This window comes from Ambystoma mexicanum, chromosome 7q (assembly GCF_040938575.1).
Source record: "Ambystoma mexicanum isolate Mex_15411 chromosome 7q, UKY_AmexF1_1, whole genome shotgun sequence".
NCBI lineage: Eukaryota > Metazoa > Chordata > Amphibia > Caudata > Ambystomatidae > Ambystoma > Ambystoma mexicanum.
Genome location: NC_090941.1, coordinates 796940190 through 796957385, shown reverse-complemented (window position 1 = coordinate 796957385; position 17196 = coordinate 796940190). Strand labels below are relative to the sequence as shown.

At 42.8% G+C, this 17196-nt stretch overlaps 1 protein-coding gene across 1 annotated transcript in view; it reads right to left on the bottom strand.

Annotated features, from left to right (window-relative positions):
• Positions 1 to 447: 447 nt before the first annotated feature.
• Positions 448 to 17196, bottom strand: part of LOC138527770 (matrix metalloproteinase-20-like) — a 307602-nt gene continuing 290853 nt past the window's right edge. The window contains exons 9-10 of the mRNA XM_069639052.1: positions 5016 to 5119; positions 448 to 4234 (exon numbers count right to left, since the gene is read on the bottom strand). Coding sequence (XP_069495153.1) covers positions 4116 to 4234; positions 5016 to 5119 — 223 coding nt within the window. The 3' untranslated portion in view covers positions 448 to 4115. The remainder of the gene's footprint in view (positions 4235 to 5015; positions 5120 to 17196) is intronic.

The following is a 17196-nucleotide window of genomic DNA, read 5'->3' as shown; positions in this document are numbered from 1 at the left end:
GGCCAAACTCACATCCAGGAAATGTAAAGTTGGGGAACCAATCTATAGAGTGAATTTGATGCATGTGTTCACAGTGTTTAAATGGTCAAAAAAGGACATAGGCTCTTCCTTGGTCCCACACCAAATGCCAAATATATATATATATATATATATATATACATATATATATATATATATATATATATATATATATATATATATATATATATATATATATATATATATATGTATCTTTTCCATAGAAGGATGTTATTAGCCCATTTACACATATCTGAACATAAAGATGTTGGCATATACTGGGGTCATGGCTGATCCCATGGAAGTACCTGATGATTGGATGTAATAGGTACCCTGGAACCTAAAGTACTTGTTGAATAATATAAGATGTAATAACTCTAGCACAAATTGTGGGTTACCCTTCACAGGATCAGAGTTCAGCAAAAGTAATTTGACCGCTTCCAAACCTTTATTGTGTAGAATGATTGTGTACAAACTGCACATATCCAAAGAAAATAATATGCAATCAGATGCAAGTGCAGTTATGTCTGTGAGATAGTTAAGAAAGTCCATAGTGTCCCACAAATAAGTAGGGATAGCTTGCACCAACGACTATAATAATCTGTCCACACAGATGGCCACGGAGTTTACACACTGTCTGAACCCACCACAATAGGTCTAAATGGGGGATGAGTCTGGTTCTTAGGTATTTTACGTAATCTGTAGAAAACAGGAGTTATGGGAAATCAATTAATCAAAATACAGTTTGGTCTTTAAACTAATCCAGTCATTTTCAAATGCTGATCCCACCGTCCTGTTAATCAAATATTTGATTTTGGTAATGGCATCACTATTAAGTTTGATGTAAGTTGACTCATCACTTAACAGGGTTAGGCAGCTATTGATGTAATAGGATGTGACCATTACTATGATAGCCCCTCCATTATGAGCTGGTTTCATTGTAATATTTTCATCTTTGGCTAGTGATTCAATGTGGTACAATTGTCAATTTTTCAAAGTAATAGGTGTTGATCTATGGTATTTAATTCTGCTCAATTCCGATAGGACTGTTTTTTGCAAACATGTTAAGTAAGGAGTTTTGTATGTGAGGATCAAACTCACCTTTGGCTCGCATTTCCAGTCTATCCTCAAGGATAGGGAAATTATCTGCAGCGCACGCCTCCCCAGGTGAGTGCTTTTTTGTCTTGTTTAACACAGAAACACCACAGGTAACACATACTTATGTGTCCATTGACCTACTGATGTTTTATAAACTAGCTGTAGCCTGTGTTACAGATTTCGGCTACCCTGTTAGAAATACTGCATTATTTATGTTTTACATATAGTCCCCAAAGTCGAATATGGAAAATGGCATGTGTAATGTGCAATCGTGGACAAATCATACCTCCCTCTGTGCCTCAGTTCTTTTATCTGGCTGAAATGAGAGCACCTGGAAACACAGGTGCTAGATTCATCAAAAAATCTGAAGGTTGTTTTCCACCACTTCCTGTGATGTCACTTGGGGGCGGGGTCACATTACATCACTTCCGGTGGTGTCATCAGGGGGGGTCAAGGGGCATGTGATGTCACTTCCGCTAACCCAGGCATTTTGGTGAAATGATGTCCCTGACAATGACTTAACACTAGAACCACAAGTCAACGCAGTCCACCTACACATGATCAAATGGATATTACCCTTCCTCACCTTTCAAGTCAGAACACTCGCCATCATCTCCCTCATCATGTAAAGAATAGACGGGGGTTTAAGTGGGCCAGGGCTAGCCAGGGCCAAGACCTGGCAGGCTCAGAAATCTCGTTCTGAGGCGGGGCCCTGGCGGGGCGCACTAATCTCCCCTGGCATCCCCGTCCTCTAGCGGACAAGGCTTTTCTTTCTAAAGCCTGAAGCTCTCGCTCATGCCCTTAAATCCATAATGGTGGTGCCACACCTGCGAGGCATCCCTTCAAGAAAGAGATGCCCATGGGCTGGCACCACCATTATGAAGAGAAACGTGAGGCCGCTGGAAGCAGAGGCTGCTTTTTTCCAAATATTAAAGCTCCTGCGAATGAGCAGGAGCTTCAGGATTTTGCAAAAAAGGCCTCTGCTTCCAGTGGCCTCACCCTTTCAGCCTTAATGGCGATGCTGCCTCTCCCCAGCTAGTGAGGGGCAGTGCCACCATTAAGGCTGAAAAGGTGAGGTGCTGTCCCTTGCCATGCAAGTATTTAGAAAAGAAATGCTGAGATCAGCCCCCTCTCCCACAGGGGTAGAGGGTGCTAATCTCTACTAAAGGCTGCCTGGCAGGGTTACTGTAGCCCATTGAGCCGGCTTGTCAAGGGGCATGGCCTAATGCGCCCACAGGTGAACCTCCCTGCAGTTAGGCCACACCCCCTTGACAACCCCTGTCTCATTTTTTAGTCCCACTTAAGGCACTGAGAATAGACTACGCAAACAGCATCTATCTCAGAATGCTGGACCACTTCATCCAAAAACTATAGCGAATCCAGAACGCAGAAGCAAGACTACTGCTCAGACGGACCAAGAGAGAACACATCACACCAGCACTAAGAACACTACACTGGATGCCAGTCAAAAAAATAATTTTCTTCTAGAATTTTCTTCAAGATTCTCTGCATTACCCAGAGGGCAATCCACAGCCAAGGAGTGGAATCATGCAGGAAAAAATCTCTATTTACAAACCAAATCGAAATACTGTGATGCAGCAACTACACTAGCTTTGAACCAAAACAATATTTAAAGAGTACATTTGGTGGATCAGCATTCTGCTTCATCTTGGAAAAACTCTGGAACTCACTCCCGAAAGAAATTTGAACAATAGAAGCACACCTAACATTCAGAAAAAGAATTAAAAACATGGCTCTTTAAATCATTGAGCTAAACAGAAAAGACTGTTAGAGAAAAACAGCAATCACAACACCCAAAACAACCTAAACCCAATGAACTGAAACCTGGATATCCAAGGAAATAATGCACTTTAACGCAGGCCACCATAGAAGAATCTAAGCCCTGCAAACCAACATAACCCATGAAGAGAAGGACACAGATGTCCCTCATCATTAATCCTACTAACAACTTTCCATTAATCCCTGCACACTTACCATCAAATAACAGCACAAAACACATATACCTCCACAGGAACAGAAACCTGAAGCCACCACAAATTGCACACAATCTGCAATCCCCCTCTAAACCAAACACACTAAAGAAAGCCGTACCTCAAACACACAAACCACCCCATGCACTCTCATCCACAAAACACAGCCAAACCATTAGCTACCAAAACAACAAACCCAGCACACAGTGACCATTTTTTTCCGAACTGAAGTTACCAACAGCACTTCAAAGCAGTGTAGCGCTCTCCGACTCAATCCCACTAACCAACCCTGCAAAAGCCTTCTTCCTTTTCAGATCTGCCAGAGCGACAGGAGACCAGGAAAATGGTAGCGGTGCACCTTATAAATCACAATAACATTCCTAGGTGAAAATGATTACATTGTTCCATAAAATAGTAAACGTTTTGATGGGAAAGTGTTGAATGTGGAAATGTAGAATACACTTTCAGTACATTATACATAGTACAAAAATGATAGTAAACATTAGAATTTAACAATTACATACAACACATATACACAGACAATGAATCAACAAATAATGACCCGAACAGACAGTAAAGAAAAGATGGCAGTCCAAGAAAACCTGCAATGGTTTTGTGAACATCGAGGCTACATTAACCGTTTGAGTTTGACAAGTGAATGCAGCAACAACTGATGCATTCCTCCCCAAATCAAAAGTTGTGCAAGCATTTGGTGATCAGTTATCGCATCCATAAAATGAACTTCAAACTAACTAGTCTGGTGTAGATGCTTCCTTAACGACTGTAGGTATATCTTGGTAACAACACAATGAAGCTGCCTGGCTCTAAGTGAACATATAGTAATTAAGATACAGTATACAACATGTGTTCAAAGGAACAGTGTAAATATATATGTGCGTATTACAGTACAAAAAGATAAGGCTATGCAATGATCAGACCATTTTCCTTTATATAATCTGATACTGAGTAATGTACGCTATCATGCAGGGTTGCTCTCCAAAGATTACATTAAAATGTCTCTTCTTTTTGACAGCCGAGCCATGCATTAGTTGGTCTGGTAAACAGAAGTTGTTTTTCATCATAATTGTATGCGAAGGACTGTGGACCAACAAATAGATATAATATTCCTAATCGAAAAGAGAGAACGAAAAAAAGAGGTAAGCAAGACACAGTAGTATGCCATTATCAAACTGCATTTTGATACGGGCTACCAGGTGAAAGGTATCTCAAACATACTTTGATACAGTAGAAGAACAACAACAGTTTTTGAATGAACTAAAATAACGGCCTCGTTGTAACTGGATAGCACCAACTTTTCTGCTATAATTATATGCAATTCATAGTATTCAACCTAAAGGCAATATAAAGGTGCATGCAGTATTTGCGAGTTTCATGCTGCGACATGAGAGTAGTCAAATACAGGTTGGTGCACTAAACGTTTAGGGACACATTTACAATAGAAAAATATGATTCCAAAACACGTAAACCCACGTTTTACATTTTCGGCCATATCATAGAAATCTTGGACTGGTGGAAGTGATGTTTTTCAGAATATTAGCCCGAGAGCAACATTGTCCTAATGCAAGACATGGTGCTTTTAATGCTTTTTGTGCAAGGGCAATATTTTCTCTAGGCCTAATACTATTCTATACGAGCACTAGAATTAATTCGGTTTTGCACTAGGGGCATGCCATGTAAAATTACACTTCCACAAGCGCAAGGTTTCTCTGTCGTGACATATACTGGTGACAGACTGTACTGAAAGTACTTTCAGAAAGAATGCCAGTTCTCTCGCGTTTATCTTCCTACACAAACACAGGTAGTGGTAACACTGCTGCTGTGCACTACACAAGTACTCTCAATGAGATAGCTGCAAGAAAGATATTATATTCCACGGTTTCGAGTTACCTTCCAGTTCAAATGCTGCATTTACGGTGCTATTGATCCCTGGGAAATCCTCGTGTATTTGTTTAGGATATTGCATTTCCATCAGGTTAGCAATCTCATCAAAGCTAGAAATAGAAGAATGTACATGGTTTTAATTTGACATTGGTGTGTCAGCAATGTGTACATTTCAGAAATGCACAAGGTGAATATGTTAATGCAATTCCAATAGATGACTGTTGTAAAGCCATTTAGACAAATTATAGCTATATTTCTCATTTCATCCTCTTAAATGGTGCTACAAGCAACACACATGAACATGAAGTTGGATTTTAGTGTTGGTCTCATTTCATAAGTTCGGAGAGCGACAACTACCATTCATGCGATCACTGCAAAGAGGAGATACATTTTAGATTTGTATTTGGACCTTTGGTTCCCTGAAGATTAAGTGCAGAGCAAGAGAAAATAAACAATGTAATACAATCCATACAAAAAATGATTAAAACTGGATGAAAGCAAACGCATACAGTGCCAGTATATATTAAAAGTCCCCCTCCCGCTCTCTCCACTCAGCTGACCTCTACCTTCTCACTGTTCCCCCTGCCCCATGTGCCTCCTCACACTTCCGCTCCTTCCAACTCTTGGCCCCCCTACACTGGAACTCCCTACTGCTCTCAATCCACTCCACCCCTTTCTACCCATCCTTCCGCTCCTCCCTGAAATCCCTTCTTCTTCACTCCCCCCCTGACTCCGCTTCCATACCTCTCTCCCCTCCTTGCACCCCCTTCCCCTCCCTGCTTCCCCCTTCCCCCAGGACCTCAAACCGGTCATACCCTCCCCCCACCTCCCGGATCTCAAAACAGACATTGTAACCCCTTTCACCTAACCCCTCTTCCCTCCCCTTCCCCCACTCTACCCCTCCTTTAGCAAATTGTTCTACATATTGTTCTAATGGCTTGTTTCATGTTTGTAATTATGCTTCTCTCACTTTTGTACCTGTTGTTAAACTGTAAAGCGCTTTGGATTAAAGTGCTATATAAATTCAATAAACATAAACATAAATATGCAGTTGATTAAAGTGCATTGTGCAAGGTGTTAGAGCACGGAAGGTTCCCAAAATGAAAGCAATAGAAGAACATTAAGGAGAAACAACATGAAAAAGTGAAATCACATAGAGGGAGAGACCGGTCTTCTCCTATACGTTTACACTCCTGCATTCCACTTCGGGGTTCTTCACTTTGCAGTGACACTTTTTCTACTGGAAGTTTTCTAGTTCCATGATTCTCTATTAGGAAAGAATAGTGAGCCCTTCCATGGATGAATCAGGAGATGCTCCCTACAATTGTATTGAAATCCTTCAAAACCATCCTAAATGATCACCTCAACTGCTTAAAAGGTGGCAACCAATCAAATCTTGAAAAGTGAACAAGAAAGACTGATGACCCTTTGAAACAACCACTTCCTACCTCGTCAGCCTCATATTTTATTTATCTATTTAGTTGGTTATTTCATTTAGGGATTTGTGGCGCATGAATCCAGGTTTGGAAAGAGTGTATCGCTGGCTTGAGATTTGGGAAGAGTTATGACTTTGATGTCATTTCGATTCTGTTAGAGAGGGCGTATTGGAGGGTGACTGCATATGGAGTAGCTTACAGTTGGAGGGATTTATGCATTCACTACAAGTCATAGAGAGATATACTACTGTATTTCAGGACTAAGGATCTGAAACAAACTCTTATCGAAAAAGTGCCTGGGAGCGGCAAACTAAGAGATTGTGGGTTATTGGGGAAAGGCAAGATGAACACAGGAAATATCTAAAAACTAAATAACAGAACTACTCATCACTTATCCAAAAATAGAGCAAAATAAATTATAATAATACAAAGGTGGTGCAGTAAGAATATCGTATAATTGTTGCGGAGGTCTTAGCAGTATACACTTTGCCCTAGGACAAAAGTGCATTTGGGCAAAATAACAAGCAGCTTCTGATTCTGATTCTGTGAATCCTTCTATGGCATCCTGCACTAAATAGTCGGGACGTTCCTCTCTACATTCCTCTGATGAGATGTGTTCTGCTGAGGATATTATAAGTATTGCACTTATCCTACTACTGTCTGGCAACTTGACACGTCAGAACCACTTCAATTTAGGGTGTCAATTTAGGTTATGGGCAAAACATCTCCAATGAAGTTCTGTTGACTTGCACGCTATTTAAAATAAACTTGTATGCAGCACAAATGGCAATACCATGAGCCTAACGTTCCCAAAAATAATCTCACTGACCTTAACGAGGCTACTGTGTATCCTTCTCATTTGCTGTTTCATTTTTCCATTTATTTTTATTATTATTATTATGGTATTTATTGAGCGTGGGCCTAGCTTCGAAACGCAACAGAGCGCTTTACAGAGGTATACATCAATACCGATACATAACAGAGCGCTTTACAGAGTTGTACAACACTACAGATGCATAACTTAGCGCTTTTCGGTGTTAACAACAGATCAGCTATACAGCAGGGGGTAGGATACAAAGGGGCACAGAGGAGGGCTACAGCTGTAGCGGGTGGGGTGGAGTAGAGGGGCGGGCAGAGTCTAGCGAGTTAGGTGGGGTGATGTAATGGCCTAGGTGTTGAAGAGGAGAGACTCCTTGAAGAGGTGGGTCTTGAGCTCTTTTCTGAATTGTAGGAGCGTGGGGGCAAGTATGATGCAGACGGGGACAAAGTTCCATAGTCTTGGGGCATAGGCAGAGAAAGTTTGTTTTCTGGTCCTTTCCTTTTTGCAGTGGCAGATTTCAAGTCTGCACGTGTCCTGGTTTCTAATGGTGTACTGCCTGCTGGAGATGCAGAGTTTCTCTGCAAGGTAGCCGGGTGACTTGTAGGCAAATGCCTTTTAGATGATGCAGCAAGACTTGAAGGTGATACGTGCGTGCAGTGGGAGCCAGTGAAGGTCAATGAGGTCTGGGGTGATGTGGTCATATCTGCATAGACCCTTGATGAGGCGTGCAGCCACGTGTAGGACAATTCTCAGGGGCACAAGAGAGAATGAAGGGAGACCTTTGAAGAGTGCATTGCCCCATCCACGTGGGATAGGACCAGTGCTTCAACGGTTGATCTAAGGCTGTCCGGAGGAGGAAGGGCTTGACTGTTTTTCTCAGGACGGAGAGCTGATTGCAAGCTGTCTGAGTTTTCTTAGCTATGTGTGTCTTGAAGGAGAGGTGTTTGTCAATGTGGAAATCTAGGGAGTTCCCACAGGAGGTGAGCTTGGATGTGAAGCCTGCAGAGTTCATAGTTGATAGCCAGGTCTGTATGTCTGGGTGTTTGGTGCTATTGGTGAGGAGTCTGAATTTGGTCTTGGAGGGGTTGAGCTTCAAGTATGCACTGTACATCCCAGACTGGATCAGCGAGAGGCAGGTTTTGAGCCTATGGATGTCCTTGATGGAGTCGATCTTCTGGTATAGCTGTGTGTCATTGGCATATTTGTGGATGTTGTGTGTGGCTATGAGATCTCCCAGTGGCTCCGTGTATAGAGTGAAGATCAATGGGGAGAAGATGATGGAACCATGTGGTGCTCCACATTTGATGGGTAGCATTGGCGATCTAGAGAAGTCCATCTGAACAAACTGCTTCAGGCTGGCGAGGTAGGACTTGAACCAGCGTAGGACAAGGTGGCTGATCCCCATGCTCTGATGTAGGGTGTCCATAAGTGCTAGGTGGTCTACTGTATAAAAAGTGGCTGAGAGATTGAGTAGAAGCAGTAGGCATGTTAGCCATCATCAAGGATGTTGAGGGCGTTGTCAACCACCTGTATGGATGCTGTCTACATGCTGGGTCTCAATACGATTTGGTAGGTATGGAGGAGATTGCTGGTGTTGATGTGTTTCTGCAGTTGTGTGGCTACCGCTTTCTGGATGATCTTACATAGGAAGGGAAGATGGATCATAGGGTGATAATTACCTAGGTTGTCAGGATCCATAGTGGGTTTCTTTAGAAGAGGGAGGATTTGTCCTTCTTTTAGGGTCAATGGGAAGGTGCCTTGAGCTAGGGAGCTGTTGATGATCTTCAGGTACAGAAGAAGAGCTTCTGTGGGGGGGGGGTTTGAGGATGGATTCTGGGAGAATGTCTTCTGTATACAATGTGTCTGTGAGGGCGGCTAGGGTTCTACCAGGCCCTCTGTCGAGAGTATCTTGAATGTTGTCCAGGGTGTGGAGATATTGCAAGGAGGGACATGATGTGGGCCTGTGGATGCAAAGCTGGCATCTATGTGCTGGTGAATCTTGCTGATTTTGTCAATGAAGAAGGAGTTGATGGCAGTGGATTTATTGATGGCGTGTGGTATGGCAGGGTTTGGCAGTGGGTTGATGCACTGCTTGACCGATTTGAAGAGGGCTCTGCTTTTGTTGTTGGCGTCTGCTGTAGTATCCTGATAGTAGGAAGCTTTGGCTGTGTTGATTAGTTGTCAGTGGGTTGCTTAGAGTTCCCTGAGAAGCACCAGGTCGGATGCAGTCCTGGAGCGGCTCCAGGTTTTCTCTTGTTTCCTGATGACTCTTTTGCTGAGGTTGGGTTCTTGCTTATACCAGGATGCTGACGATTTTGGTTTGCCGGTGAATTGTTTCGGAGGCACGTGCTGGTTGATGGAGGCTGAGAGGGTGGTGTTGAGTGCTTTCAGTAGAGAGTTGCAGATTGTTGGGGGGTGTTAGGTCCATGTAAGGTGTAGGTTGGTGAGGTCCTCGGTGAGGGCTTCCACTGGGAAGTTCTTGAAGAAGCTGCTGAAGGTTTGTCTGCTGGGTTTCTGCTGGGAGTGCTTGACTGGGGTGGTGTGCAGGGTGAAAGAACATTTGCCGCCTTCTTCAGGACAGGACTCCCTGGTGGACAGACAGAGTGACAATTGTACCTTAGTACCTTTATTTATTATTGTCACTCTGTCTGTCCACCAGGGAGTCCTGTCCTGAAGAAGGTGGTAATGTTCTTTAGCTGAAAGGCAGCTACTCTGGGTCAACAGTGGACAACTCACAAAAATTAATTTTGGGACTTTTAATCACTTTTGTGTCTTCCACCTTTGGAATTATGTCATACAATGTCGTCTGAAGTATGTTATGTCCCAGTAAAGAAACCATTTTAAAATAAAAGTGTAGGAAGCAGTTGAAACATGTACTTTCACTGCACCACACTGAACGTTCCCTTAAACAACGGGCACATGTGTTTGGGGGTTTGTATTGTGAGTGGGAGGGGGTGTGGCGATGGGCTTCTTGGAGACCTGGGCCAGGCCAGAAGGGAACATAATTCCACTACTTCTTTTCCTACACTTCGACCACTGCTCCTGACACCTCCTGCAGGATGGAAACTGTTTGGGACTGAACTACACAAAGATGCAAAACCACTGCAAAATGAATACTACAAAACCTGTACACCACCGACAGAACTGTAGTTGGCAGCTAATCAAACAGAAACATCATACGGTTGGACAACAAAAATTAAGCAAAATGGAAGAAGGTGCAAAATGTTTCCATACACCACACTGTGCATTAGGGAGTCTGTAATGTAATTGTCATTTGTATAGCTCCTTTCACCATTGGTATGGTCCCAACACGCTGTAGGTTGAGCGCCCTTGGGGAACAGAAGTCCAGATATGGGAATTTCGTCAGAGTTATTGAATGTGTGTGTATAGTTTAGCCAATACGAAAATAGATAGGGGTGGCCTAGTCCCTACTAGTCACCCATGATGAGAAGGCATGTTGATGGGTACAGAGAGGTAGTCTGGAGACTATGCGAGAGCAGGAGAAACATTTTGTGGGGGATAGCTTTTACTTTTACTTTACTTTATTCAACTTATAACGCGCAGCCATGAACCCTGGGGTGTGAGGGCGCAAGGCATGACTAACAAAGAACATAAAACATAAAGGAAAAATGATGAAGCAAGGAGAGGAAGGAAGTCAGTACATTAGGATGTGGAAGTGCCAGGTCGGCCTAAGAGAGTACAAGAATGATCACTTAGTAGAAGTAGATGAGATGGGTATTGAGGGTCTTCTTAAAGGAAGTGACCGACGGTTGCTGACGAAGCGTGGATGGAAGCAGGTTCCAGAGTTTAGGAACTGCAATATAAAAAGATCCATTCTCCACCTTCTTAAGTTTGCAGCATGGTAGAAATAACAATTTCCGGTTATTGGACCTAAGGATCCTGCAGTTAGATTTGTCAAGTATTTCATCCAGCAGGTATTTGGCCATTATGCCATGCCTGCATTTAAAGACAATTGTGAGAATTCTAAATATAACTCATGCTTAGATCGGCAGCCAGTGTAAGGAGCGTCGGGCAGCTGAGACATGGTCAGGCCCAAGATGATCCGAACCGCTCTGTTCTGGACTACTTGAAGTCTATTAAGGTCGGCTTTTCCCAATCCAGCCAGAAGGCTGCCACAGTAATCGATGTTCGATCTTTAGCTGCATTCTAATGACAGAGGTGTTGTGCAATGTGTCTTAGAGTAGTGCATTTAGTGGATGGGTGCTGAGAATGTATGTGGGCATTTTAGCCAGTACGAAGATAGGTGGGGGAGCAAGTCCCTGCTAGTCACCCATGTCCCGAGGTAGTCTGGAGAGTATATGAGAGCAGAAGAAAAATTATGTGTGCAGCTAGGCTGTGGGGGATAGCTGCATTCTAATGGCAAATGTGTTGTGCAAAGGTGTCTTTGAGTAGTGCATGGTAGCAGATGCGTGCGGGTGGGTGGCCATGCCTTCAGCTAGTATCCCTAAGCATGGAGTGTGATGGTTCCATGTCATTTTTCCAATAGTAATTACTTGAAAGTAATTTACTTCGAAGTAATTACTTCCAAAAACCACTTCATGTTTTCTTTTTACAGATTTAAAATGTTTTAAATTAATTTGAAGTCTAGGTGGTTCCTGGTGGCGCAGATGCAGTTTGATTTAGGAGGAGTGAAATCAAAGAGTGGCTAAATTCTGACCATTGGCTCTATACATGCACCTAGTATATATAATACAGTATTGGTACCCTCAAAGATTCAAAAAATGGTTGATGCTGAATATGAAAACCATGCACAGATTGACCCATTTAGTTTGACCATGTCACTGAGGGTAAACTCAGGAACACTTGTAACCCTCAATTGCCAAACTTTGCCTCAACAAGGACTACAAATTCGAAACAAATTGTGACCCTCCAAATGCATATTATGAAGTCAGGTAAGACTTTCGAGAAAGTGCTGTTTTTTCTGTATATTGATGCCAGTTCTACAGCCAAAGGGATTTGCTAGGGAGTTGAACAATGAGTGAGGTTTATTGAATAATCCATTACAACCAAAGGAACAGCATAGCCATTGGAAGAATGTTTTACAGTGAAATCCATGGAAATGCTCCCTCTGGTTCCACATAGACAGCTGGGGTAATTGCAGGCAGCAGGCGAACCACCAGTTTTCCTTTTGAACGTTTGTTTTCAAACATGTGATACATTTTATTAACAAATTCCTTTGCAGGTTGCTTCATTGATGGCTACCAGAAGAAAGATTCTAAAGTATTATTATTATTAATTTTTTTTGTATTACTTAACCTTAAACAATCCTGGGTTCTCCCACTCTTAACAAAAACAAACACTTGACCCAGCCATACCCACCAACTACAGGCCCATCACCACTGTAACATTCCTGCAAAAAATACTGGACAGAGTGGCTTACATCCAGATTCAAAAACACCTGGAATCTAACCAACTGCTTGGTATATGTCAATCTGGCTTTAGACCACAACATGGAACAGAAACTGTCCTTGTTGACCTCAAAAGTCAGATTGATGAAATCAAGGAAAAAGGTAATGCAGCCATCTTACTCCTCCTAGATCTCTCAGCGGCGTTTGATATAGTTGATCTCAAAATCCTTTGTAGCCACTTATCCACCGCAGCTCACTTCTCCCCGTCCGCCTCCACATGGATACAATCCTTTTTGGCGAACAGAACTATGAGGGTCTTCTCCACAACAGCGGCAGCAGACCCCATCCCCATCACATGCGGAGTCCCACAAAGCTCATGCGTCTCCACCACACTCTACAATATATTTACAAAACCTCTATTCGACAAACTGGACCGTCTGGGTGTCACCTACACCAACTATGCAGACGACACCCAGATACTCCTTACCATCTCAGGCAACTACAACGTGGACGTCACCCGGATTAACAAAATCTTCTCTGTCATTCAGGCATGGATGGCTACACACGGTCTATGCCTGAACGATGAGAAGTCAGAGCTTCTCCTTGTCGGCTCTCCTAGTAACTTGTCTAAGTTGAGCCCCAGCTAAAACAACATCATCATCGATGGCAACACTATCCCCATTGTTAAAAGTGTAAAAACCCTAGGCTTTTACCTTGATTCTAACACCAATCTCTCCAAACAAATCAATATGACCACCTCAGCCACTGCCTACACTGGCAAGCTGATCAGGGCCAGCAGACCTTTCTTATCCCCTAATAGCTGCCTTACTCTTGCCAGGGTCCTCATACAGTCCAAACTGGACTATAGCAACAGCATGTACCTAGGTGCCAACCAAACCATAATCTCCAAACTTCAAGTGCTCCAAAATAATACACTACGAGCAGCTCTTAACACCCCCAAGCGAGAGCACATTTCCGCTATCAGAAAGTCATGCAAGTGGCTGTCCATAAAACAAAAAATAGACTTGAAAACCCTCTGCCTTACTTCGAAGGCTTTAAACCACCTAGCCCCACCATATCTCACCAATAAATTTACCATGAAATCCACCAATAGAACCACCAGATCCTCCAACACATCATGCTTAACAGTACCTAGATTTTCCTTAAAAAGAGCAGGTGGCATTAACTTCTCAGTACTTGCCTCCCAGCTCTGGAACACTCTACCACTCAACATAAAATCCATTGAGTCATTTCAGATTTTTCGGAAACATGTTATTTTCTGGCTACTGACCAAAATGTAACACCCATTCCTTACCGCTAGCTATCCAAGTATATGACATACTGCTTAATCATGTTTGTAATTTGGAAAAATGGATGTATTTGAAACTGCACATATCCCATTTGTTTGGATTATGGAAATGTATATATGCCACTTTGTAACCGCTTCCTTAAGCGCCCTTTTACCTCCGGGTCTGGAGCGCTATATAAATAAAATAAACAAACAAACAAACAAACAAACTTGTATATAACCGCATTTGCGATTTTTACAAGTTGAAAGCTGATCATTGCTCTGTTCCTTAAGTAGAGTTGAGTGCTGCGAGCTATGCGTTGTGAAACTGATGATTGTGAGCTGAGCCACTAGACCCCCCCGGTGTCCAGTGTAGCCTTCTGTACGCCGAGTATGCTCAATTCAGCGTACTTGAAGATGGATTCATTTTTTTGAAGGCTAGCTCTATCAGTTTTGCTGAGGCGATGGTCCATTTGATGTTTTCTCCGGACATCAGTCTGTTCCACCAGACAGATTCTTCAGCAACGAGGGAGTCTGCGCAAAGTGGGGACAAGTAGGCAGTTCTTTCCTGTCTCAACTCATGACAGTGCATGAGAAGATGTCTTATAGTGTCGACACTGTTTGGCGAAGTTCACAATCTGCATTCCTTATTGCTTGTCTGTTGTCTGATTGCTGAAATTTCGTGGGTCGGAAGTAGGTTTAGAAGCGCTTGCACAAAAATGTTCATTAAACGTTTGTCAGGGAATTTGGCACAATAAGCCAATGGGTTTTTCGGTTTGTTGAACGTTGGTGGCAGATGTTTTACAAGTTTGTTTGCTTGTACTTTGTCGGCTGTCACAATCCAATCCTGGCATTCCATTTTAAATTTGACTCTAACTGGGTTGGTTATTAGATCCTCTTCCATACAGGCTAGTTCGTGCAGCTTGGTTTTTTGGGCCTCTACCCATACGTTTAGAATTTTTAAGTGCCTGTTTGCGATCTCTGTGGCGGTGATCTTATATATTGGAAGTGTATCAAGTATAACCATTTTCCTAAATAGTTGCATGAGTTTTGTTCTACTGTTGATACCAGTGACAACAGACCCAGATTGCGCCTGATTGTCAAAATTGAAGCCGAGTTGGGCAGGCCGAGCACCGATTTCCAGAGATGCCCTTCGAGCTTTGGCAACTTCTTTTCAGGCATGTTAAGTGTTGCTCCCATTCCATAGGTCAGGGTCAGCACGACTTTGCCTTTGTAGAATTGGATGACTGGTATTAGTGAGAATTTTCCATATTTCCTGTCGATTGCCCTCATTTGCGCTGCGAGGTGCCTTCTTTTTTCCCATAAGGTCTGTTGCATTTTTTGTTCTGTTGCTAAGCCATCAATTGTAACTCCCAGGTATTTGTAATGAGCCACCACTTCGATATTGACCTTGTCTAGGTACCATTTCCGATCACGTTTGTTTTTCAGATGGTGTTTTTCGAGGATCATCACCTTCGTCTTTGATTTGTTAATTTCCAAGTTGTTTATTTTCATATAGTGTGCAAGGTTGATAAGCTGCAGCTGAATCCCAATTTGGGTCTGATCTACTAGGATCAGGTCATCTGCGTATAAAATACGAGACACACTAACGTGACCTAGTTTTGGCAGAAAGGACCTGATGGCCGATTCAGTGTCCTTGCAATCTCCCAAAAAGAAGACAAAAAGAGCCGGTGCTAGGGGGCAACCCTGTTTTACCCCACGTTCAGATAGAATTTCTTTTGAAAGTAGCCCCTGGCGATTTAATCGAACTCGCAATTGAGTGTGTGTGTGTAGAGCCAGTACCGGGTCGAGTAATTTGCTCGGGCACTTCCATTTTTTGAGTTTGGTCCAGAGAATACTTCGATCTATCTTGTCGAAGGCCTGGGAAAGATCTACAAAGGCCAGAAAAAATGTTGGGCCACCCTGCTTGACTTTTGCTTTTAATGAATTCAGTAGTAAGATGTTGACTGCCGTTCCTCCGTTTTTTAGGAAACCCATTTGAAACGGGTCGTTGGCCTGTGATGTACTGGCTCATGACTGAAAGTGTTTGAGTAACAGGGAGGTGAAGATTTTTCCGATGATATCTAATAACGCAATTGGGCGATAGTTGGCTGGCTCCTCTTCATTGCCTCGCTTGAATAAAGGCACCGCCACGGAATGGATCCACAAAGTCGGGATTGATCTTGTTGATCTGCAGTGGGAAAATACAATACTGATAAAGGAAGTCCATTTCTCCAGATTATGTTTAAGGTCAATGTTGGTTAGGCTATCCGGCCCGGCGCTCTCGAAGTTTTCAGTTTTCTGATCACGTCTCTGATGTCATCTTGGGACGATAGGTCGATCCATGGGCCGTCTGACAAAGAAAAAGAAGTTGGATTTTGGGCAGACGGAGCTGCGAACAAGTTCTCAAAGAATTCGAGCCACTTGTATTCTGGAACAGAGTTTGTGAGTTGGTGGTCTGATGTCCTGTCTGATTTTTTGATGAGGGACCAGAAGTCGCTGGATTTATTTGTGCTCAGAGTCTTAAGTATGACTTCTGCGTCATTTTGATACATGGTGTGTCTGTGCTTTTATAGCCATGCTTTATAACTCTTCACTTCTGTTTGTAATTTTAGCCATGTCGATTCTGTGTTTTGAGCAATTGCTGTTCTTTGCAGTTGTCTCACTAGTCTTCTTTTTCCCACTAGGTCTCTGTCGTGCTCGTGATTGATCTTGATGGCGTTTGTTTTCCCTCCTTTAGGCTCCACCTTGTATTTTAACAGTAAGGGAAGATAGTCCGGACGGTCCTCTTTTTTTTCCATGTTGGAGTTGTTTAGTATGTCTTTTTTGTATTTAGCCGTGATATTTTTGATGTTCGCAGCGGTCAGTCTTGGCCTGGTCTGTTGATTGTTTACTGCCAGGGATGTGATGTACATTTTCCCTTGTGTACAAGTCATAGAGAGGAGGTTATGGTCACTCTCTTTTGTTCGCATGACTTCAAAGGTTTCCATGAGTGTCTGAAGACTGTGGGATAAGCTATCTTGAGCTCCAAAAGTCCTCTTTTTAGGGGCTGTGTGGATGAGGACAGGGGAATACAAAAACCTATGAAGTCCCACATAACAGCTTCCTTTCCTTTCTGCTCAGAGCGAGAAATTACAGATGCACATACATTTTGTCATGATCACCCCCTAACCAAAAAAGGGGTGAATAACCATGTGATTATCAAAAATATACATATTTTAATTACCATCAAAAAATACATTTACACTTAACAATATCTTCCTTTAAAAAGACT